The 26,247-nt window shown below is 49.1% G+C and overlaps 1 protein-coding gene across 1 annotated transcript in view; it reads right to left on the bottom strand.

Moving 5' to 3' along the window:
• The window catches only part of LOC309553706 (DNA-directed DNA/RNA polymerase mu-like), a 185,739-nt gene that overhangs the window by 3,803 nt on the left and 155,689 nt on the right, over positions 1–26,247 (bottom strand). Inside the window, exon 11 of the mRNA XM_082255082.1 lies at positions 14,956–15,039. Within this exon, the coding sequence (XP_082111208.1) occupies positions 14,956–15,039 (84 nt within the window). The remainder of the gene's footprint in view (positions 1–14,955; positions 15,040–26,247) is intronic.

Genomic DNA, 26,247 nt, shown 5'->3' on the forward strand with positions numbered 1-26,247 from the left:
GACAGAGCTTGAGCTATTTTTGAAAGAATGGGCAAATATTTCACTCCCTAGATGTGCAAAATTGGTAGAGACATACCTAAAGAGACTTGCAGCTGTAAGTGCAGCGAAAGGTGGTTCTACATAGTATTGACTCAGGGGGGCTGAATACAAACGCACGCCACATTTTTCCGATATTTGTAAAAAATTTTGAAAACCGTTTATCATTGTCCTTCCACTTCGTGTTGGTCTATCATATAAATTCCGAATAAAATACATTTACATTTTGGCCCCATGCACACAGGGCGTTTTTAACGCCGCTGTAAGTAACATCAGGCGTTTTCTTTTTGCAGCCTAAAAACGCACCTCCATGTTATTCTATGGCCTCAGGCACACAGACGTTTTTGAGCTGTAAGTGGCCTAGGCGTTTTTAAGCTGCAACAAGAACCCACGGTTAGAAAGGCTGGATTCATCTCTTTTTCATGGATAGTGTAGGACCCACTGATAATGGGGTACTTTGACGCAGTAGTGGGCTTGAGCACGATATGGCCATATGGTGGGACCAAACCCCCATTTTTATTTATGGACTCTCTTCAGATTTGGTAGTAATTTCTTTTGCATTTGCGCGCTATTCTTTTTTAATAAACAAGAACCCACGGCCTGCACGTTCTGAGGACCAGCGTTACAGCTGTAAAAACGTCTGACGCTGCTAAAGGCTGAATAACGTTGCTATAACGTTGCTTAACGTGCGTTAAACCACGTTATGCCTTTTTTTTTTCTTCCATTCAAAATCAATGGTTCCCTATGGGAGCCTATTGATTTGAATGGAAGTCGCACCGCAAGTCGGATCCGACTTGCGGGGCGACTTGCGCTGTGAGAATCATGAGGGGGAACTCCACGCCAAAATGGGAAAAAAGAGCGTGGGGGTCCCCCCAGGTTCCAAACCAGGCCCTTCGTGTCTGGTATGGAATTTGAGGGTAGCCCCACGCCGAAAAAATAGCGTGGGGTTCCCCCCAAAATCCATACCAGACCCTTATCCGAGCATGCAGCCCGGCAGGCCAGTAAAGGGGAGGGGACGAGCGAGCGGCCCCACCCCCCTGGACCACATGCCCTCAACATGGGGGGGGTGTTGGTGCTTTGAGGCAGGGGGGCTCTGCACCCCCCCACCCCAAAGCACCTTGCCCCCATGTTGATGAGGACAAGGGCCTCATCCCCACAACCCTGGCCGGTGGTTGTGGGGGTCTGCGGGCAGGGGGCTCATCGGAATCTGGAAGCCCCCTTTAACAAGGGGGGGCCCCCCCAGATCCCGGACCCCCTCCCTATGTGAATGGGTATGGGGTACACTGTACCCCTAACCATTCACCCCATAAAAGGCAGTGTATGTGAACAACGACAGGAGACGTTTTGGAAATTTTATTTAAAATCTTCATCCGGTCTTCTCCACTCTGGTCCTCTCCACTCTGCTCTTCTGATCTTCTCCTCTCCGCTCTCCTGCTGTCCAATCATCTGCTCTTTTGCTGTCCGCTCTTTTGCCCTTGGCTCTTCTTCTTCCTCCGGTCCTCCTCCGACGATGTCTCCGGTGATTATGCCGGTCTCCGGTCCCTGCAGCTTAATATATAGCCATTAGGGTCGTGGCCTCTCGATGACGTCATAGGGAGGCCCCGCCCCCTTATGTCACAGACAACGTCATCTGTGACATAAGGGGGTGGGGGGTCTCCCGATGACATCATCGGACGGCCACGCCCCTAATGGCTATATAATAAGCTGCAGAGACCGGCATAATCATCGGGGACAGCATTGGAGGAGGAAGAAGAAGAGCGGACAGCAAAAGAGCAGAAGATTGGACAGCAGAAGAGCGGAGAGGAGAAGATCAGAAGAGCAGAGTGGAGAAGACCGGATGAAGATTTTAAATAAAATTTCCAAAACGTCTCCTGTCGTTATTCACATACACTGCCTTTTATGAGGTTTGGAACCTGGGGGGGACCCCCACACCGTTTTTTCCCATTTTGGCGTGGAGTTCCCCCTCAAGATTCTCACAGTGCAAGTCGCCCCGCAAGTCGGATTATCCTGATCCGACTTGAAGTGCGTCTTCCATTCAAATCAATAGGTTCCCATAGGGAACCATTGATTTTGAATGGAGGCAGAAAAAACGCTGCTAAAAGCAACGTGGCAAAACGTGCAATAACGCAAATGGAAAAAGCTACTGAAAGCATGTTTTTACAGCTGCTTTTTCCGGCGTCAGAACTAGCTTTGACGCACGTTTTTTCAAACACCCCGTGTGCATGGGGCCTTTTGGTTGTAAAAATTGGATTTTTTTTTTTACTTACCGTAAAATCCATTTCTCTAATGTTCATTGACAGACACAGCTGCAGATTTTCTCAACCATTGGGTTATACTGCCCCATACAGGAGTAGGACACTTGGCAAAAAAAGAACTTGACTACACCTATGGGCAGTCCCAGGAGGTATACTCCCCCTCTCTGCTACAGGTACTCAGTTTTGTTACAAGCAGTGTCAGAAGGAATACAACGCCGTAAAGGGGTGGGTGCTGTGTCCATCAATGAACATTAGAGAAATGGATTTTACAGTAAGTAGAAAAATCCCTTTTTCTCTTTCACACAGCTCCTGATCCTCCTAACCATTAGGACATCCCAAAGCAGTGTCAAACATGAGGGGTGGGAAAAGCAAAACATTTCTGAAGGCTAAACTGTAGCCAACCAGGTAACAGGAACGCAACCAAACCAACTGGAGCCCACCTGAAAAAACATTACACCCCCAAAGAGAACAAGCCCCCTAAAAAGCAGCCTGCAAAACCTAGCGGCCAAAATAGGCATCCGCAGATGCCAACACATCCACTTTATAAAATTTTGTGAAAGTGTGCACCGACGATCAAGTAGCCGCCTTGCACACCTGCGTTACTGACGCTTGATGATGGAAGGCCCAGAAAGCACTGAGCGCCCATGTAGAGTGCACCTTCACAGGGAAAGGGGGACCTGACCCTTAATCGAATAGGCCTGAGTGTCTGATCCATCTAGAAATGGTCGCATATAAAGCAGATAGTCCTTTCCGAGGCCCATCCATAAGCACAAATAGTCTGACTTCCTTAAAGACTCTGTAGCTGCCAGGTACACCCGAATAGCCCAAACCACATCCAGGGAATGCAACGCAATTTCCTTAGGATGTTTGGCCTGGGACACAGGGAAGGCAACACAATGTCCTCATTCAGATGGAAATCAGAGACCAGCTTTGGAAGGATTGACGGACAGGGGCAAAGAATCACCTTATCTTTATGAACCACCAAATAAGGGGAACAACAAGACAACGCCGCCAATTCCGACACCCTGCGAGAGAGGTGACAGCAGCTGGCGAATCATGGCCTGTGGTTCCCACAGTTTGTCCAGAGGAAGGTCGGTATTAAAACCAGACCTAGGTAATTCAGTTTTCCTAGACGGGGTCAGGGAGGACCTCATGTAGTTCGGACATCACCCCCACCTTGATAAAAATTAAATCCATACAAAGACTCAGGGTCTAGGACCCCAGAAAAGGACAAACTCTGCCCCCCTTCTTCGGTACCCCCAAAAGGTTCATTTCGTGGATCCCCTTGACGCTCAAGGAGGTCCACTAGGCCAGGGACCAGCAAAGATGCTCCCCACCCAAGTTATGGGTGAGGACGGACCTTCAAGCTGAAGGGGTCTTGTCGTGGGGTTCCGGAGAGGCCAGCTCAAGGCGTACCAGACCAAGGTTGCTTGGAACCTCCTGGGGAAGATTTGATAGATCCATTTCCCTCGTCTGCAGCGCTGGGAGCACAAAAGAATTTGAGTGGAGAAGGAGGAACCACATCTGAAGAGGCTTCTTCCCTTTCCTAGCCTGTTGCAGGAAGGTACTCTTCCTCCCGTTCCCCACTCCCTCTTCTCTGAATGATGTCATCCAGAGTAGCCCCAAACAGGTGATTGCCTTGAAAAGGCAGTTCGATGAGCTTTCTTGGAGGCTTGGTCTGCAGACCAATTTCTAAGCCACAGCACGCGCCTAATCACTGCCGCTGAAACAGAGCTTGGACAGCATGGGAGCCTCATCACAAATAAACTGCAGCCCCTGGACCAACTGGTCGGCCAGATGAACGCAAGCAGAGGGAACCTACTCATTACCTAGACTCTGATGCAAAAGCTTGGCCCATTAAGTTAGGGTCTGAGACAAAGACTGGTTGGTATCTAAACAGAGGGCACTAGAGCCTTATGAAAAGACTTCCACTGCCCCCCCTCCCTCATCCAAGTGAAATTGTCACAATTTACCCTCCTCAGTGACCGAAGTATAGGAGTATCAGTGTCCTGGGGCAGATTAAAAGGGCCCTGCACTTACCACGGAGATGTCTTTGCACTCTGGACAGGATATAAAGGGATCAGACCGCATCCTGGACCGCGACCCTTAATAGAATAAGCCTGTACCACCGTCTGACTGATCCATGTAGATATGGTTGCGGCAGACACAGGCAACCCCCTTCAAGGGCTATCCGTGATCACAAAAAGTGAGTCCGTCTTACGAAAACCACTTTAGGAAGGAAGGATGGATTCGGAAGAAGAACCACCTTATCCCTATGAACCACCAGATCTGGGGAACGACAGGATAATGCGGCCAGTTCTGACACCCTGCGTAGAGAAGTAATGGCCACCAAGAAGGCCACCTTCTGGGAATGTAAGCAAGGGAATCTCCCTAATATCTTCAAAGAGAAGTTTCTGAAGAACCGACCACACTAAATTAAGATACCAGGCGGTAAGGGTGCGCGCACTGGCGGAGCCAGATGTCGCACCCCCTGGATGAAATTCCGCACCAAGGAATGATTAGCCAAAGGTTTCTTGAAAGAAGATTGCTAACGCCGAAAACCTGACCCTTGATCGTGCTCAAGGATAGTTTCTGCTCAACCCCTTGTTGCAGACAGACCAAAATTCGGGTCACCGAATAGGTCTGTGGGGGAAATCCAATAGATTCACACCATGCAATATAAGACTTCCATGTGCTGGAAGTCGCTTTCCTTGCTTTAACTGGAGGTAGGAATAACTGAAGCTGACACTCCCTTGTCCTTCAGTACCTGGGTCTCAATGGCCAGGCCATTAAGCCAGCGACTGTAAAGCAAGATGGAAGATCGGTCCCTGAGACCGCAAATCCTCCCTGAGAGGAAGTCTCCAAGGAGCGTCCGCGACTAGCCTCGCCAAGTCGGCGTACCAGGCTTGACGAGGTCAATCCAGAATTTCCAGAATAACTGGAATTCCCTCCACCTCTATCCTGCGAAGAAGTTCCCGCAGCAACTTGAGAGGATGGAAGGCATGCCGTAGCGGATACTGCCCCCACGGGGCGATCAGCGTTTCTGCTGCGTCCACTAGAGGATCGTGGCGCGAGCTACAAACCTCCGCACCTTCCTGTTAGGCCAAGGTGCCAACAGATCCACATCCGAGATGTCCCAATGAAGGGACAGCTAGGGAAAAAACCTCTGGATGAAGAGGCCATATGCGATTGGATCCGAATCGGGCTGCTCTAGAGCTGCTCAATCCAGTAAATCAGACAAAATCTGATCGCTCAGTTCCGATACCCTTATTGGTAATCTGGATACTATCGGAAGAAATGACTTCCCCTGGTTGAGCATGGGAGACTTCCTGGTCCGCTCGCTCAACCGGATCCGATTGTCCAGGGAATCGGAATTCTGATTCCATTAAAAAAGAATCTCCTTCAGGAGAATTCGGGTATGAGACTGGGTATACGGTACTGCCTCTAAGAAGGCCACCATCAGTCCCAGCCAATTGACGGACAGCAACATCCGAATCGTTGACTGAACCTTCTGGAGTTTCCCAGCAAGGAGAAACTCTCTTGCCCAGGATGTATCCAACCTTAGGCCCAGATAGTTCCGTCTCCTGGTGGGAACCAGGGATGATCTTTGGGAAAGTGAAAAAAAACGCTGATGTCCTGCGATGATGGGGATATAAAGATAGGCATCCTATAGGTCTATGGACGCCAGGAAATCTCTTTTATTCAGGGAGGCCACCACTGTACGGATGGACTCTATTTCTTCCCAAGTCCAGATTTGGACGCACCTTGCCCTCTTTCCTGGGCATTGTGAATAGGTTCGAATAGAACCCCTGAAACCGTTCAATGTTAGAAGGGCAGAATCGCACCGGTGGAAGTGATCGAAACTCGATCCTGTGTCCTCCAGAAACCGGTGAAGACATCCCCCCCCCACCCCAGAGATGGGTAGGGGCGCATCAGGCTATATTCTTCAGGCTTGGCTGAGCCGGACTCTTTGTTTACCCGACCAGCGCCCTTTGAAACCCCTCTAAAGGGGCTTTGGAGGGTTTCGCCTTATCGCCCGCCCTCGCGGAACGAACAACTTTATATGAGCAGAAAAGGAAGGTCCTCGTTAGTTACGAGGTCTTTTTATCCTAACAGTCTGTGGCAAGACAGCAGGTGGTACCGTCTATCCTATAAAGAGGAATTCCTCAAACGGATAGCACCTAGCCATGCGTTTGGAAATAACAGGGGTTCGTTTCAAAACGACCCCATTTGGGTAAAGGAAAATCCTTCGCCCTTTTGGTAGGCTAACAAGTACCAAAAAGGAATCTCAGTCTCAGCTACCTCTGCCGGTGTAACCTCAAGACTAAAGGTTTCCCGGACGGACACAACTAGTGCATCCACCACTCTTGTGCTATGGCGGAGGCAGAAACGTGCTCCTCACTGCTGAGGAGATATTACCTGAGACAACAGCCCCCTAAGAGGGACCTGCAACTGCATTGACCAGTTCCGAATCTGTATCTGAAGTATCTGATAAACAATAGGGGTAGGCGGGGGTCGCTACTTGACCCCCGTCCCTGACAGGCCACCTCCACCCGGGATACCAAAGACTCCAAAATTGCCGATAATGCATTAAAAACAAGTGGGGTACTGGAGGGTCCTGCGGCCACCTTGAGGGGATCAGGTGGGGATACCTATGCGGCAGGGTCAATGATTATACAAGACACTTGCCAGCGACAAAAAATGACAAAGTAAAAAAAAAAACTTTTTTTTTTTTTTTTTGTGTCCCCCAGTCGCAACAGCGCCCCTCAGTGTTGCCTGCCTTTTTGGACCCCACAGAGAGAGAGACAGACCCCAAGGCTCATCCCTGATGCACAGAAGTTTTCATCAGCTTGCTCAGTGCTTGTCTTGCTACAGACAGGAAGTCTTTGGCCCTATTTCCTGGGTAAAAGAGGCGGCTCCGCCCCTTAACACGCCTGCCGGCTCCTCCCCCTGGCTCCATGAGGTGTTTGAGTCACCTCAAACATGGCCGCCCCCATGCTGGAGACACGAGGCTACACCAAAATGGCGGCCTCGTGCGGTCTACCAGACAATGGCGGCAGCCTGCACAGAATAGCGGCATGTCTGCAGAAGGATCTCGGCCTCACAACCCTTCACCCTCATGGTGGTCAGCGTGGTCGGAGGTACCGGACCCTAGCGGGCCGTATGCGGTCCGCTGCTTAGCTGGAGGAATGATCTGGAATGCAGTATACATGTATAGGCATCGCCCTGTGGCTACTGACAGGTAGGAAACCTTATACTATCACAGTAAAGTTCTAGTACTGCCACTGACTACAATCATTTACACATCTTTACAATTAGATTGTCAGCTCCCAAACCAAGCCTCCTGGCTTCTTGTACACAAAAATCACACTCAATTAGGGGGATCTGTGACATGTTGTAGGATAGAGGGGAACCCATCCTTACCATTACAGAGAGGGGCCCGCGTTCACCACAAGACCCGTCAGGGGGAAAGGGGGAACATACTACTCACCATACCGGAACCAGGCGGGCGCCAACTCCTGACAGTACCCCTCTCCACCGAGGTAGGAGGGCTGTCGACCAATACGGGCGCCGTGACTCATGGTCTTTGGCGTTTCAGCGAGACGTTTAACTCGCAGGGTCAGTCCCTGTCCAGTGGGACTATGTCGCGGCCGACCCAGCGCGGAGCTATGGCCTGCACGCGCTCGTAGGCTGAACTGGGGTGACCACTGGATCTCAACATCCAGCCCGTCGCCCAGTTCAGCTTTCTTGCTTGAAGATCTCACAGGAACACTGGAGAAAAAAAGCTGTCTTAAAAACGGAATTTTTGTAAAATCTTACCTGTAAAATTCCTTTCTCTGAGTCCTCCGACAGTCGTCGCCTCTTCATATTCGTCACATATGGGGTATTAGACTTTGCTCCGAAGGAGTAGCTAGGCAACAGAATATGTTAACAATAAAGCTTTTAACATATCCCACCCTCAAGGGGTGGTCCCCTCAGTCAATACCCTCCTACTTCCTGCAACCATATCTCAGTTTTAGTGGAATAGCAGTAGAGTATACAACCAAACCCCAAAAGAGGGGCGGGGGCGGCGACTGTCGGAGGACTCAGAGAAAGGAATTTTACAGGTAAGATTTTACAAAAATTCAGTTTTCTCTTACGTCCTCCGACAGTCGCCGCCTCTTCATATTCGTCACATATGGGGACGTCCCAAAGCAGTGCAAACATGAGGGGTGGGAAACGCATCCGCGCCGAAAGGCAACGCAGTCTCCGCATCAAAGAAAGGAACCTTACCAAAGGAAGGAAACCAGCTGGGCAACAGCAAAAAACAAGTGCTCAACAGGAGCAACAACCCAGGAAAAGACAAAAAAACCAGGGGATACAAAACTTATCCCAACAGCCAGGAGTCCCCAACAAGGGACCCTAGGGAACAGCCGCACTAAGAACCTTGCGGCCAAAGGAAGCATCCGCCGATGCCTGAACATCTACTTTGTAGAATTTTGTGAAAGTGTGCACGGTCGACCAAGTCGCCGCCTTACACACCTGGGCTACAGAAGCCCCATGACGACAGGCCCAAGACGTACTCAGAGATCTAGTAGAGTGCGCCTTCACAGGCACAGGGGGAACCTTCCCCTGCAAAGCATAGGCCTGTTCAATGGTCTGCCTGATCCATTTGGCGATGGTAGAGGCCGAAGCCGCCATGCCCTTCCGAGGACCCTCTGGAAGAACAAACAAGGAGTCCGTCTTACGAAAAGACTCAGTCGATTTAAGGTAAACCCTTATCGCCCGAACAACATCCAGAGAATGCAATCTCACCTCCTTTGGATGTTTAGGCTTCGCGCACAACGAAGGCAAGACAATATCCTCATTAAGATGGAATTCCGAAACTCGTTTCGGAAGAAACGAAGGATTAGGTCGCAAGACCACCTTATCCAAATGAACAACCAGGTACGGAGACTTGCAGGACAAAGCCGCCAGCTCCGACACTCTGCGAGCCGAAGTGATCACCACCAAAAAGGCGACCTTTTTGGACAACATAGACAACGAGATCTCCCTGATCTGTTCAAAAGGAGCACGTTGTAACACAGATAGAACGAGATTCAAGTCCCAAGGGGGCAGAGGATCCCGCCTAGGGGGGACCAGATGCCGCACACCCTGAACAAAAGTGCCAACCAAGGAGTTGGAAGCCACGGGACGTTGAAACAGAACGGCCAGTGCAGACACCTGACCCTTTATCCCGCCAAACGCTGATCAACACCCGTTTGAAGGAAAGACAGCACACGGGAAACCGAGTATGTGCGGGGTGAAAACCCCCTGGACTCACACCAGGCAAAATAGGCCTTCCAAGTACGGTAATAAACCTTCCCTGAGGAAGACTTCCTCGCGTTGATTAAAGTATGAACGACCTCTGGAGAGAGACCCCTCTCCTTCAGGACCTCGGTCTCAACAGCCAGGCCGTCAAAGCCAGCGACTGTAAAGCAGGATGGTATATCGGTCCTTGAGACAGTAGATCGTCTCGAAGAGGCAGACGCCACGGGGCGTCGACCGCCAGATTCACGAGGTCTGCGTACCAGGACCGGCGAGGCCAGTCCGGTGCCACAAGAATCACCGTGCTGCGTTCCGAGTGTAACCTGCGAAGGAACCTGGACAGCAACTGAATCGGTGGAAACGCGTACATCAGCCTGTACTGATGCCACGGGGCCACTAACGCGTCCGACACGTCTGCCCGAGGGTCGCGCGTCCTTGCCACGAACCTCTTCACCTTGTTGTTGAGACGAGACGCGAACAGGTCCACATCTGGAAGACCCCACTTCGCGCACAACATCTGGAAGACAGCCGGGTGGAGAGACCATTCCCCCTGATCCAGGGTCTGGCGACTCAGATAGTCCGCCTGCCAGTTCTCCACTCCCGGAATGTGAACCGCCGTTATCGCCGGGACATGAGTCTCGGCCCAAGACAGAATGTCGGCCACTTCTCGAGCCGCTCGGGCACTCCTGGTGCCCCCTTGGTGGTTGATGTAGGCCACCGCCGTGGCATTGTCCGTCTGCACCCGAACCGGGCAGCCCTGCAGCCGGTCCGTCCAGCGATGAAGACAGAGACTTATCGCACGCAATTCCAGAATGTTTATCGGAAGGGAAGACTCCCCCTCCGACCAAGTCCCCTGGGCGGACAGAACGCCCAGAACTCCACCCCAGCCCGACAGGCTGGCATCCGTGGTGATTACCGTCCACGAGATCGGACGAAACGACTTGCCCCCGGACACCAACGGGGACTGGAGCCACCACAGAAGGTTTTCTCTGGTGCGATGACTCAACGAGATTTGAAGATCCAGAGATTGAGGTCGCCCGTCCCACCTGGACAGGATCTCCGCTTGGAGACCCCGCGTGTGAAACTGGGCGAATGGAATCGCCTCGAAGGCCGAGACCATCAATCCCAGACATCTCATACACGTCCGCAGAGACGAGTGCGGAACGTCCCTGAGGGACCTGACTTCCTCCTGGAGAGTCCTGAGTTTGTCTTCCGGCAGGAAGACCTTCGCCTGCACCGAGTCCAGAATCATTCCCAGATAGGAAAGACGAACCGACGGACTCAGTGTCGACTTTGGAAAATTTATCGTCCAACCAAACTCCTGCAGAGTTTGCATCGTGACAGACAGGTCCTTCTCCAGACCCTGGCTGGTCACAGACCGAACCAGATTGTCGTCCAGATACCCCAGGACAGAAACGCCCTGGGCCCTCAATAATGCCAGAACCGGTGCAAGCACCTTGGTGAAGACCCGCGGGGCCGAGGCGAGACCAAAGGGCAACGCCACGAACTGGTAGTGATCCTCTGCAATGGCAAATCGAAGGTATCTCTGGTGACCCTCGAAAATGGGGATGTGAAGATACGCATCCTTCAAATCGATGGAGGCCATGAATTCCCCCGGAACCAGGGCAGCCACCACCGACCGCAGGGATTCCATGCGGAACTTGCGAACCCGCACAGAGCGGTTCAGAGCCTTCAAGTCCAGAATTGGACGAACCTTGCCCTCCTTTCTGGGCACGGTGAACAGATTGGAATAAAACCCCCGAAACCTGTCCCGATGAGGCACCGGAACCACCACTCCCTGAGCCCTCAGGTCCCGCACCGCCAGGTGCAGGTCCCGCAAGCGCTCTGGAGACAGTTGAAGATTTGAGGGAAAAAATCTGCTCTCCGGCCGAGAGAGAAACTCGATCTTGTAACCAGATCGAACGATTTCCTGAACCCATCTGTCCCGCACACGGGCCAACCAGGGCTGAAGAAAACCGAGCAAGCGTCCCCCCACCCCAAAACTGGGTGAGGGCGCCCCTTCAGGCCGAACTGTTATGGGCTGCAGATCCGGATTGGCCGGACTTCTGTTTACCAGACCAGGGCTTCTTCTGAGAGCCTTGACCTTTGAACGGTTTGCCCTTGTAGTGCGGCCGAAAGGCACGAAAGGACCCCTGAGGGGGCCGAAAATTAGCATGCTTCTTCCCAGAAGCCCCCTTAGCCTTGGGGAAATGGGGCAAGAGAGTGCTCTTACCCCCGGTGATCCCCTTAATCAACACATCCAGGGACTCCCCAAAAAGGCGAGACCCATCATAAGGTAGATTGGCTAAGGTCTTACGTGAAGATTGGTCCACCGACCAACATTTTAACCAAACCAGGCGGCGAGACAACACCGCCACGCTGTGCACACGTGCAGCCAACGGAACCAGGTCCAGGTCCGCATCACACAGATACATGACACCCTGGTGGATTTGATCCACCATATCCAGGGTCGCCGGCGAGGCCGAGTCGGCCACTAGGACGCGCCTAAGCATCTGCGTCCAACTTGCGATCGCCTGGGCCGCCATGAGAGAAGCAAACAGAGCCTTAAGCATAGAACCCGTAACAGAATAAGTATGACGGGCAAGAGACTCCAGTCTCCTATCCGTGGCATCACGGAACACAGGGGAATCCTCTGCAGGAATCGCAGTGGCTTTGTTCAAAACCGCAATTGCGTGATCCACTGGGGGAGGCACACACCACCTTTCATCAGTGGAAGGCGAAAAAGGATAACGCAGCTTGAATCTACTTGGTACCGCAAAAGGTTTGCGCAGATTGCGCCATTGATCCTTAACAGCGCGCTGAAAATCATCATTGCAGGGAAAAACCTGCGGCGTCCTGCGTTTTCTCTGCGTCCCATAAGCCGCCAAGGCAGCGGGGGGACACACTTCGTCCTGCAAACGCAGCGTTTGCTTAATAGAAGCAATCAACTCATCCATGATTGCAAGCTCTTCAGGCGAGCCAGGGGGAGAATTATCAACCCCCTCAACTTCAGCCTCCACCTCAGACCCCACTAGATCAAGAGAGGAGCGGGACCCCGATAAGGAGGCCCCCGCCATAACAGCCCCATCACCTTCACCCTCAGAATCAGAGGAAAGAGCAACTCTGGGCCTTTTAGTAGATTGAGCAGCCACCAGCATCTGCACCTGAGCAGCAAGGCCAGCCACAATAGTGGCTAAATCCCCCCCTGGGGGGGAAACAGCGGTCCCCTGGCTTTCCACCAATGCTGTAGGAAATTTGCCCTCCTGAGAATCCATTGCCCCTGTAATGCCAGACAACAAAGGGTTAACTGCCCCTTTTAAGCAAGCGCGGCAAGCGCAGCCCACCGCACCACACTCAAGCACAATAAGACCCCCACAGGGAATATGCAAACTGAACACAGGCAATGGATAGCAAGAACAGAAGGATATACATGTCAGATCGCCGCAGCGATCGCTGTATATGCCCAAACATGCCAAAAAAACATGCCCCACAGCACACAGCTTCTCACACTGACCAGTCTGACACACACAGTGTCATACAGCTCCCCCCCCCCCTTGCAGCCCACAGCATGCAGCCGAGAGATAGGGAGACAAGCAGTGTGAATAGAGGCAGGTTACACAGTCCCAGACTGACACCCCCCCAGACAGACAGGTCCCCACATAAATACACTTACCTCACATGGCGTGGGGGACCCGCACAGGCGAACAAGCCGCTGCACATGAGGCAGGGAGAGTCGCATTCAAGACGCACACAATGGGGGTTAAGAAACCGCACAGCGTCCAGTGAGGTAGCCACCTCACCAATCATCCCTGCACCGAACAGGGATGGGTCGTTCACTGTGCCAGGAGCGTTACCTGGCTGAACGCTCGATGGCAGACTGGGAAGCCACTGACCCACGACCTGCGACCAGGGGGATCAGCCCGAGACCCAGTCCGCATGATCCTCTTCATCCGAAGAACTAACTAACGCTGACAAAATAACAGCTAAGTAAAGGTAGAGAGAAAACTCAAACAAAATTTTAAAAAGAAGAAAGAGTCTGGGACAGAAAGTCCCAGCACAGAGAGAGCCAGCCACTCCTGACAAGCTAGACATTAAAACTGAGATATGGTTGCAGGAAGTAGGAGGGTATTGACTGAGGGGACCACCCCTTGAGGGTGGGATATGTTAAAAGCTTTATTGTTAACATATTCTGTTGCCTAGCTACTCCTTCGGAGCAAAGTCTAATACCCCATATGTGACGAATATGAAGAGGCGGCGACTGTCGGAGGACGTAAGAGAAAAATTATTTTCTAAGAAAAAAATCCTGCCAGGACCGAAGATCCCAGCAAGGTATCTAGGTCCTTACTCCTGACTAGACAGAAAAAAACTGATTTGCTGAGGCAGAGAGAGAGAGGATATACCCTCTGGGACTGCCCCTAGGGTGTGGCCAGAGCATTTTATTTCCTGTCTAGTCCTACTCCTGTGGAGGCAACATAACCCGAAGGTGCTGTATCACCGAGGACTACGTCTGTCAATGAGCGATAGAGAAAACCAATTGCTTCAACCAGAGAGAATTCATAGCACAGGAGCAGGGCCAGCAAAAGTCCCTGCATGTAAAAAAAGCCAATGGATGATTTGGCTCTTGGCCTTCATCAATATTTTTAGTTGGATTGACCCATTTATACATATCACTTATATCACACCAAGCCAAAATGCTTATTCTTTACTTAATAAATGAAACATACCTAAAGGTCTGGAAGGGGCAGAAAAAAAAAGAAACTCACCCCTTCCTGCCCAGGCAAATTCATTCAAGTGCCATTGTGTACAATTGTGATAGCTGTGACTGGCCACAGCTATCGCATGGTACAGGTTCACTGTTATTGGCACTGTACCATGTTATCACTGTGAGCAATCACAGAGATCACCATAATACTATGACTGAAAGACATTGTTTACAACGGGTGTGATCGCTGTGATTGGTCACAGCGATCACATGGTAACAGGGCTATGCACAGTGGCCTGGTACAAGGATCTGTGTTCCATTGGACCCAACAGGTCACAACGCACGCAAATGGGGGGACGTCACAGAATGTCCACCTGGGATAGCAATGCTCCTGCCCGTCCGTAATATTATAATAGACCAGGAGGGAGTTAAAGAACAGCTGTGTTTTTTAGAGTATGTAGGCTGCCATTGCTCATCTCTCCTGCTCAAAAGGCACCATTAAGAACCAGAATGTAGTTCCAGAGGTTCTGACTTGCTTGTTCCAATTAGGTGACCCCAAAGCATTGAAGCCAGAGATGGTTAAGCAACTATTAATTTTAGAAAGTCAGCAATGGCAACCCCCATATTTCCCTTAATACAGATTTCTTTTAACAGTCTTATCTTGTTATCACTCACCTGGTCTCCATCGAAGAGTCCATGGCTGTTAAGAGTCCATTTTTTTTCTTGCCATGAGAAGCGTCGCAGTTCTCTCTCAAAGTGCTGCAATAAAAACAACTGCTATTAGTTTAAGGTTGCATACTGATCGCTTATCCTCAATGGGTTTAACTACTTTCAGCCCGTAGGACATCCTTGGTTTCCAGCAGGTTAACCGGGATGATGCCTGCACCTACAGGCATCATCCTGGTATGACAATTTTCAGCCGAAAATTCTGTTTGTAGCAGAATTGATTTAAGTGGCTAAATAGCCATTCGATCACTTCTGTGGGTGGATTCTACCCCCCCCCCACTCTGCCGTCCCTTAATGGACCCCGGAAGCGGTGCGACCGGCGGCGATGGCTGCATAGAACAGAGAGAGGAACTAACATTGTTCCTTCCTCTCTGTGACCCCTGAAGCCAGGAGCGACGAGTAGGTCAACTTCCGGTTGCGCCTCCTTGTTCACAGCCAGGAAAACAGCCAATAAGACAGATCTGTGTCTGATCGGCTGCATTGGAGGACAGAGGAGAGATTTGAGGTCCGATGGAACACAGATCTCTCCATAAAGAGGACCTGTCACAGCCCATGCTGTCACAAGGGATGTTGTTCATCCCTTGTGATAGCAATAAAGTTAATCAAAAAAAAAAAAATTGTGCAAAATAATTAAGAAAAATGTATAGCACCCCGTGCTTACACACAAATGCGAACGTATACTTCACTCCTGCACGCATATGTAAACAGTGATTGGACCACACGTGAGGTATTGTGAACATCAGAGCGAGAGCAATATTTCTAACATCAGACCTCCTGTGTAACTTTAAACTGGTAACCTGTGCCATTTAAAGTGACGTCTATGGAGAATTTTAGGCACCATAGTTTGCTGCCATTCCACGGGCAGAGGCAACTTTAATTTATTCAGCGTAACATCTTTCATATTGTACAAAAAAATTGGGGTAAAGCTTGTGGGTTTTTTCCCCCAAAAAAATTGCATTTGAAAAACCGCTGCACAAACACCGTGCGAAATAAGAAAAAAAGTGCAAAACCCATCATTTTATTCTATAGGACCTCTGCTAAAATGTATGTACGTATGTACGTACGTACGTACACACACACATACATACATACATACATACATACATATATATATATATATATATACATACACATACATATACACACATATACACATACACACACACACACACACACACACACACACACACACACACAAAAGTGAGTACACGCCTCACATTTTTGTAAATATTTTATTATATCTTTTCATGTGACACCACTGAAGAAATTACACTTTGCTGCAATGTAAATTAGTGAGTGTACAGCGAATATACCAGTGGAAATTTGCTGTCTCCTCAAAATAACTCAACACTCAGCCATTAATGTCTAAACTGCTGGCAACAAAAGTGAGTACGCCCTTAGTTAAAATGTCCAAATTGGACTCAAAGCGTCAATATTTTGTGTGGCCACCATTATTTCCCAGCACTGCCCTAACCCTCTTGGGCATGGAGTTCACCAGAGCTTCACAGGTTTCCACTGGAGCCCTCTTCTACTCCTGCATGACGACATCACAGATCTGGTGGATGTTAGAGGCCTTAAGCTCCTCCACCTTCTTTTTGAGGATGCCCCACAGATGCTCAATAGGTTTTTGGTCCAGGGACATGCTTGGCCAGTCCATCACCTTTACCCTCAGCTTCTTTAGAAAGGCAGTGGTCATCTTGGAGGTGTGTTTGGGGTCGTTATGTTTGAATATTGCCCTATAGCCCAGTCTCTGAAGGGAGGGGGATCATGCTCTGCTTCAGTATGTCACAGTACATGTTGGCATTCATTGTTCCCTCAATGAACTGTAGCTCCCCAGTGCCGGCATCACTCATGCAGCCCTAGACCATGACACTCCCACCACCATGCTTGACTGTAGCCAAGACAAACTTGTCTTTGTACTCCTCACCTGATTGCCGCCACACACGCTTGACACCATTTGAACCAATAAGTTTATCTTGGTCTCATCAGACCACAGGACATGGTTCCAGTAATCCATGTCCTTAGTCTGCTTGTCTTCTGCAAACGGTTTGCAGGCTTTCTTGTGCATCGTCTTTAGAAGAGGCTTTCTTCTGGGATGACAGTCATGCAGACCAATTTGATACAGTGTGCGGCATATGGTCTGAGCACTGACAGGCTGACCCCCGCCACCCTTTCAACCTCTACAGCAATGCTGGCAGCACTAATACGTCTATTTCCCAAAGGCAACCTCTGGATGTGACACTGAACACGTGCACTCAACTTCTTTGGTCAACCATGGCGAGGTCTGTTCTGAGTGGAACCTGTCATGTTAAACCGCTTTATGGTCTTGGCCACCGTGCTGCAGCTCATGTTCAGGGTCTTGGCAATCTTCCTATAGCCTAGGCCATCTTTATGTAGATCAACAATTTTTTTTTTTTAGATCCTGAGAGTTCTTTGCCATGAGGTGCCATGTTGAACTTCCAGTGACCAGTATGAGAGCATGAGAACGATAACACCAAATTTGACACACCGGCTCCGCATTCACACCTGAGACCTTGTAAACACTAACAAGTCACATGACACCGAGGAGGGAAAATAGCGAATTGAGCCCAATTTGGACATTTTCACTTAGGGGTGTGCTCGCTTTTGTTACCAGTTTAGACATTAATGGCTTTGTGTTGAGTTCTTTTGAGGGGACAGCAAATTTACACTGTTATACAAGCTGTACACTCACTGCTTTACATTGTAGCAAAGTGTCATTTCTTCAGTGTTGTCACATGAAAAGATACAATAAAATATTTACAAAAAATGTGAGGGGTGTACTCACTTTTGTGAGATACTGTAGCTCTGTCACCCTCCTAGGTAGGTGCTAGAAGAGTATAGTTTTAGGGTTTGCTTACCAGGAAGATTGCCAGGTAGATTTATAGCTCTCTCTGCCTACCAGAGAGCAGGATCCATTGGTAGGGTCTACTCATAGCGCTCAGGTGCAGCTCAGCTTGCCTGAATGTTTCACACTGGTCAAATAGGGAGGCATATTGGACTGTGGGAGGAAACCTGACAAGTGAGGGCACAGGCTTTGTAACAGCTCTGGTGATTGGCAGAGGAAAGTGCCTTGGTACATGCAGGATGACTGTATAAATGCCAAGGGCACATGTGCTCAGGGTCTTCAGCTAGAAAGCGGGGTCCCGGAGGGAGGGGAGCGGCTGCCCCCTCATCTGTAGAAGCTGCCATGTGGCCTTGGGTAGCCGACCTGAGGGCCTGAAAGTCAGAAAGGAGCTGAACCCAGATGTCCTGCAGAGCTGACTGGAAGAGAGACCATTGAAAGAATCAGATTCTGCCTACAGTGAGTACAGATCTATGTCATGGGGCCTATCATGTGAGGGCCTTCTCTTCAGGTGGAAGAGTCAGTGGATAGGTGTCAGTTAAGGAGATGCTAGAGAGTGTTCTGAAGATAAAGTAGTTGCATCAAGTCTACTGCTAAAGAAAGAAAGAAGACTTAATTCTTCCATACAAGTGGAAGTATGGTAAAAGTTGTGTGTCTGCTTCCACAAATAATCTGGTGAGGCCAAGTGAGAGTTGTCCTTATCTACTGTGAATAGTTCAGTGGGAGTATCCCACTATTCCCTTATCCCATCCAAGTTCCAACAATGAATACAACACCAAATACTGTTTATTGAGTAAGACAGATCTGTGTCTGATCGGCTGCATTGGAGGACAGAGGAGAGATTTGAGGTCCGATGGAACACAGATCTCTCCATAAAGAGGACCTGTCACAGCCCATGCTGTCACAAGGGATGTTGTTCATCCCTTGTGATAGCAATAAAGTTAATCAAAAAAAAAAAAATTGTGCAAAATAATTAAGAAAAATGTATAGCACCCCGTGCTTACACACAAATGCGAACGTATACTTCACTCCTGCACGCATATGTAAACAGTGATTGGACCACACGTGAGGTATTGTGAACATCAGAGCGAGAGCAATATTTCTAACATCAGACCTCCTGTGTAACTTTAAACTGGTAACCTGTGCCATTTAAAGTGACGTCTATGGAGAATTTTAGGCACCATAGTTTGCTGCCATTCCACGGGCAGAGGCAACTTTAATTTATTCAGCGTAACATCTTTCATATTGTACAAAAAAATTGGGGTAAAGCTTGTGGGTTTTTTCCCCCAAAAAAATTGCATTTGAAAAACCGCTGCACAAACACCGTGCGAAATAAGAAAAAAAGTGCAAAACCCATCATTTTATTCTATAGGACCTCTGCTAAAATGTATGTACGTATGTACGTACGTACGTACACACACACATACATACATACATACATACATACATATATATATATATATATATACATACACATACATATACACACATATACACATACACATACACACACACACACACACACACACACACACACACACACACACACACAAAAGTGAGTACACGCCTCACATTTTTGTAAATATTTTATTATATCTTTTCATGTGACACCACTGAAGAAATTACACTTTGCTGCAATGTAAATTAGTGAGTGTACAGCGAATATACCAGTGGAAATTTGCTGTCTCCTCAAAATAACTCAACACTCAGCCATTAATGTCTAAACTGCTGGCAACAAAAGTGAGTACGCCCTTAGTTAAAATGTCCAAATTGGACTCAAAGCGTCAATATTTTGTGTGGCCACCATTATTTCCCAGCACTGCCCTAACCCTCTTGGGCATGGAGTTCACCAGAGCTTCACAGGTTTCCACTGGAGCCCTCTTCTACTCCTGCATGACGACATCACAGATCTGGTGGATGTTAGAGGCCTTAAGCTCCTCCACCTTCTTTTTGAGGATGCCCCACAGATGCTCAATAGGTTTTTGGTCCAGGGACATGCTTGGCCAGTCCATCACCTTTACCCTCAGCTTCTTTAGAAAGGCAGTGGTCATCTTGGAGGTGTGTTTGGGGTCGTTATGTTTGAATATTGCCCTATAGCCCAGTCTCTGAAGGGAGGGGGATCATGCTCTGCTTCAGTATGTCACAGTACATGTTGGCATTCATTGTTCCCTCAATGAACTGTAGCTCCCCAGTGCCGGCATCACTCATGCAGCCCTAGACCATGACACTCCCACCACCATGCTTGACTGTAGCCAAGACAAACTTGTCTTTGTACTCCTCACCTGATTGCCGCCACACACGCTTGACACCATTTGAACCAATAAGTTTATCTTGGTCTCATCAGACCACAGGACATGGTTCCAGTAATCCATGTCCTTAGTCTGCTTGTCTTCTGCAAACGGTTTGCAGGCTTTCTTGTGCATCGTCTTTAGAAGAGGCTTTCTTCTGGGATGACAGTCATGCAGACCAATTTGATACAGTGTGCGGCATATGGTCTGAGCACTGACAGGCTGACCCCCGCCACCCTTTCAACCTCTACAGCAATGCTGGCAGCACTAATACGTCTATTTCCCAAAGGCAACCTCTGGATGTGACACTGAACACGTGCACTCAACTTCTTTGGTCAACCATGGCGAGGTCTGTTCTGAGTGGAACCTGTCATGTTAAACCGCTTTATGGTCTTGGCCACCGTGCTGCAGCTCATGTTCAGGGTCTTGGCAATCTTCCTATAGCCTAGGCCATCTTTATGTAGATCAACAATTTTTTTTTTTTAGATCCTGAGAGTTCTTTGCCATGAGGTGCCATGTTGAACTTCCAGTGACCAGTATGAGAGCATGAGAACGATAACACCAAATTTGACACACCGGCTCCGCATTCACACCTGAGACCTTGTAAACACTAACAAGTCACATGACACCGAGGAGGGAAAATAGCGAATTGAGCCCAATTTGGACATTTTCACTTAGGGGTGTGCTCGCTTTTGTTACCAGTTTAGACATTAATGGCTTTGTGTTGAGTTCTTTTGAGGGGACAGCAAATTTACACTGTTATACAAGCTGTACACTCACTGCTTTACATTGTAGCAAAGTGTCATTTCTTCAGTGTTGTCACATGAAAAGATACAATAAAATATTTACAAAAAATGTGAGGGGTGTACTCACTTTTGTGAGATACTGTAGCTCTGTCACCCTCCTAGGTAGGTGCTAGAAGAGTATAGTTTTAGGGTTTGCTTACCAGGAAGATTGCCAGGTAGATTTATAGCTCTCTCTGCCTACCAGAGAGCAGGATCCATTGGTAGGGTCTACTCATAGCGCTCAGGTGCAGCTCAGCTTGCCTGAATGTTTCACACTGGTCAAATAGGGAGGCATATTGGACTGTGGGAGGAAACCTGACAAGTGAGGGCACAGGCTTTGTAACAGCTCTGGTGATTGGCAGAGGAAAGTGCCTTGGTACATGCAGGATGACTGTATAAATGCCAAGGGCACATGTGCTCAGGGTCTTCAGCTAGAAAGCGGGGTCCCGGAGGGAGGGGAGCGGCTGCCCCCTCATCTGTAGAAGCTGCCATGTGGCCTTGGGTAGCCGACCTGAGGGCCTGAAAGTCAGAAAGGAGCTGAACCCAGATGTCCTGCAGAGCTGACTGGAAGAGAGACCATTGAAAGAATCAGATTCTGCCTACAGTGAGTACAGATCTATGTCATGGGGCCTATCATGTGAGGGCCTTCTCTTCAGGTGGAAGAGTCAGTGGATAGGTGTCAGTTAAGGAGATGCTAGAGAGTGTTCTGAAGATAAAGTAGTTGCATCAAGTCTACTGCTAAAGAAAGAAAGAAGACTTAATTCTTCCATACAAGTGGAAGTATGGTAAAAGTTGTGTGTCTGCTTCCACAAATAATCTGGTGAGGCCAAGTGAGAGTTGTCCTTATCTACTGTGAATAGTTCAGTGGGAGTATCCCACTATTCCCTTATCCCATCCAAGTTCCAACAATGAATACAACACCAAATACTGTTTATTGAGTAGCGAGCAAATGGGAGTAAGGATGGATGTGTGAAAAATCCCATAGTGATTGTCTGCAACCAGAGGGAGACCCAAGAAGTCATCACACAGCAAATACATTTAAATAAAAGGTTTGGGGGTTCTAAGCAATTTTCTAGCAACAAAAAGTCAATATTTACATGTAGGAGTGAAGTGTCAGAATTGGCCCAGATACAAAGTGTTAAAGAGGAGAGATAGGGTCATTTCACACGGGCGCTCCGTATGTCCGCAAATCATCCTATTTTTTTGCAGATGATTTACGGACATAATGTAAGTCAATGGCATTGCGGATGTCAGCGGAATACCATCCGCTGACATCCGATTTTCTTCCTTTCAGTTCTGTTCCGTTTTTTGGAACGGAACAGAACCCTATTTTTCCTCCGTTCAAAAAACGGAAAGGAAGGAAAATCGGATGTCAGCGGTGTCATCCGTTGACATCCGCAATGCCCATAGACTTACATTATGTCCGCATATCATCTGCAAACGGATGGGATGATATGCGGACATACGGAGCGGATGACACAAATGTCATCCGCTCCGTGATAAAAAAAAAAAAAAGTCCCGCAGCGGAGCAAAACACCGGAGCGGCCGTGTGAAAGAAGCCTAAAGTAGGTGCCTTCTTCACAGCATGTATGTTTCTTTGGCAAAACTTTTACTTTGAAAAGATTAAAGTGACCAAGTATGAAAACACCAAAGAGAATGCAACAGAAGTTGCCCACTTTTACATATTTAAGCCCTAAAGCCCTCTCGTGCACACCCCTCAAATCCGGCTATCAGCTGTTATACAGAATTCTATGTCCCAGACATCAAATCTATACCCTACCCCTAAAGAGAAAGTTGGTACATAGCATTTCTCGCTAACAAAAACCTTGTAGTGCCTGTTCTTGGACACTTTTTACTGTTAAAAAGGTTTAAATATTTACAGGTGACCTTTAGGTATAATCTCTGGACACTTTAACCACATAACGACCGCCCACCGCAGATATATTGCGGCAGGAAGCCGCTGCTGGGCAAAGTGACATAGGGGTACATCACTCACTCAGCCGCCTGTGGGGGGGCGAGCGCGCGCCGCCCGAGGCGTGCTCCCACCCCCGCTCGTTCCCTGGGGAGCTAGCGCGAGCGACCGGCGGCCACTCGCGATCTCCCGCTGCAGAGGGAGAAAGACAGACGGCTGATGTAAACACAGCCATCTGTCATTCTCACTGATGTAAGGACAGAGACTATGGGATCCTGCTATGTAGGATCGTATGTCTCTGTGGTTACATCACAAGCCACGCCCCCCCCCCCCCACAGTTAGAATCACGCCCCTGGGGACACACTTAACCCCTGGATCACCAATAAAGAAGTTAACCCCTTCCCTGTCAGTGTAATTTTGACAGTAACAGTGCATATTTATAGCACTGATTACTGTAGTAATGTCACTGGTACTCCAAAAAGTGTCAAAAATGTCAGTCAGAGGTCAGATCTGTCCGCCGAAATGTCGCAGTCCCGCAAAAAAAAAAAAAAATTGCAGATCGCCGCCATTATTAGTAAAAAAAAAAAAACAATAAAAAAAATGACAAATCTTTCCCGTAGTTAGTAAAAGAAATAACTTTTGCGCAAACCAATCAAAAAACGCTTATTGCGATTTTTTTTACCAAACATATGTAGCAGAAAACAAATTGGCCTGAAATGTTAAAAATGTTTTTGATTTTTACATATCGGACGTAATTGTCCGTTAAATTCACGCAGTGCCGAATCGCAAAATAGGGCCTGGTCTTTCAGCAGCCAAATCTTCCGGAGCTTAAGTGGTAAAAGGGGAATGACAAGGAAAAGATTTTCATTAAAACACATGTAGGAGGCCATCAGTACAAGGAATCTTGCAGTTTACACTGTGTATGCTTATTCTTGAGAGGGGGCTATGGTGTGTAGCAATTAAAGTGACAATAAACCCTCAGTTTGTAAGCACTTTCAGCAACTAAATTTAAAAAGAGAAATATAGGTTTCACAAAAAAAAAAAAAAAAAAACGGAATTTTTGTAAAATCTTACCTGTAAAATTCCTTTCTCTGAGTCCTCAGACAGTCGCCGCCACCTCTAAGTCATCACTATTGGGTATTGACTTCCGCTCCGCAGGAGTAGCTAGGCATAAGACTTAGTCAAAAGAACAAAAGCATTTGCATAGACACACCCATGGGGGCTGTCCCACTGGTCAATACCCCCCTGCAGTGATGACTCCCAACTCAGTTTGGTAGCATAGCAGTAAGTGTACAAGAAAAAACCCCAAAAGAGGGGTGGGGGCGGCGACTGTCGGAGGACTCAGAGAAAGGAATTTTACAGGTAAGATTTTACAAAAATTCAGTTTTCTCTTACGTCCTCCGACAGTCGCCGCCACCGCTAAGTCATCACTATTGGGATGTCCCAAAGCAGTGTAGACATGAGGGGTGGGAGACGCAACCTTAGACAAGGCAACGCAGTACCCACATCAGAGAAAGGAACCTTATACGCACAGTAAGAGAACCTTCTTGGGCAACAGAAAAAAGGCTCAACAGGAGCAACAGCCCAGGAAAGCAAATAACCCAGGGGATAAAACAACCCCAACAGTCAGGGACCCACAACAAAACGAGGGTCCCTCATGGCACTGCCGCACTGAGAACTTTGCGGCCAAAGGAAGCATCAGCTGATGCCAGAACATCCACCTTATAGAATTTGGAAAAGGTGTGCACCGATGACCAAGTCGCAGCCTTGCACACCTGGGCCACCGAGGCTCGATGCCAGTAGGCCCAGGACGCACTTAAAGATCTGGTAGAGTGCGCCTTAACAGGGAAGGGTGGAACCCGTTCCTTGAAAGCATAGGCCTGTTCAATGGTCTGTCTGATCCATTTGGCAATGGTCGCTGCAGACGCAGCCATGCCCTTCCGAGGTCCCTCAGGAAGGACAAAGAGGGAATCCGTCTTCCGAAAGGACTCCGTAGATGACAGGTAAACCCTGATCGCCCTGACAACATCCAAGGAATGCAAAGCAACCTCCTTAGGATGCTTAGGCTTCGTACAAAGCGAAGGCAGGACAATGTCATTAAGGTGGAACTTAGAGACCACCTTAGGACGAAAAGATGAATGTGGTCGCAAGACCACCTTATCCTTGTGAATTACCAAGTAAGGAGAGCGGCAAGACAACGCCGCCAGTTCCGATACTCTGCGAGCCGAAGTGATCGCCACTAAAAAGGCAACCTTCTTAGACAGCAGAGGCAACGATATCTCCCGGATGTTTCCAAAGGGAGCACGCTGTAACACGGACAGAACCAAGTTCAAGTCCCATGGAGGTAAAGACTCCCTCCTGGGAGGAGCCAAATGTCGCACACCTTGAATGAAGGTGCAAATTAAGGAATGAGACGCCACAGGGCGTTGGAAAAGAATAGCCAGTGCAGACACCTGGCCCTTTATCGTGGCCAGCGCCAGGCGCTGGTCCACCCCAGACTGGAGGAAAGCCAACACTCTCGACACCGAGTACGAGCGAGGGGAGAACCCCCTGGACTCACACCAGGCGAAATAAGCTTTCCAGGTACGGTAATAGATTTTACCAGATGAGGTTTTCCTAGCCTTGATCAGAGTAGGAATGACCTCAGGGGAGAGACCCCCATCTCTCAGGACCTGGGTCTCAACAGCCAGGCCGTTAAAGCCAGCGACTGTAAAGCAGGATGGAAAATCGGTCCCTGAGACAGGAGATCTTGCCGCATTGGCAGCTGCCAAGGAGGAGCCACTGCCAGGTGAACAACGTCGGCGTACCAAGACCGGCGTGGCCAGTCCGGCACTACCAGAATCACCAGGTGCGGTTCCGAGGCTAACCTGCGAAGAAACCTGGACAACAACTGAATCGGAGGAAAGGCATACATCAGACGATACTGATGCCAAGGGGCCACCAACGCATCCGAGGCGTCTGCCAGAGGATCGCACGTTCTTGCCACGAACCTTTCCACCTTGTGGTTTAGCCAAGACGCGAACGGATCCACGTCCAGGGATCCCCACTTCGCACACAGCATTCGGAAGACCTCCGGGTGCAGGGACCATTCCCCCTGGTCCAGGGTCTGGCGGCTCAGATAGTCGGCCTGCCAATTCTCCACACCCGGAATGTGAACTGCTGAAATCGCCGGGACATGAGTCTCGGCCCAAGACAGAAGGTTTGTCACCTCCCGGGCTGCCTGGGCACTCCTGGTGCCCCCTTGGTGGTTGATGTAAGCCACCGCGGTAGCATTGTCCGTCTGTACCCAAACCGGACGGCCCCGAAGACGATCCGACCACTGGAAGAGAGAGTTTGATCGCTCTTAATTCCAATATGTTGATCGGAAGGGAGGATTCCTCCCCCGACCAAGTG

This window comes from Pelophylax lessonae, assembly GCF_965119305.1.
Source record: "Pelophylax lessonae genome assembly, chromosome: 4".
Taxonomy (NCBI): Eukaryota; Metazoa; Chordata; class Amphibia; order Anura; family Ranidae; genus Pelophylax; species Pelophylax lessonae.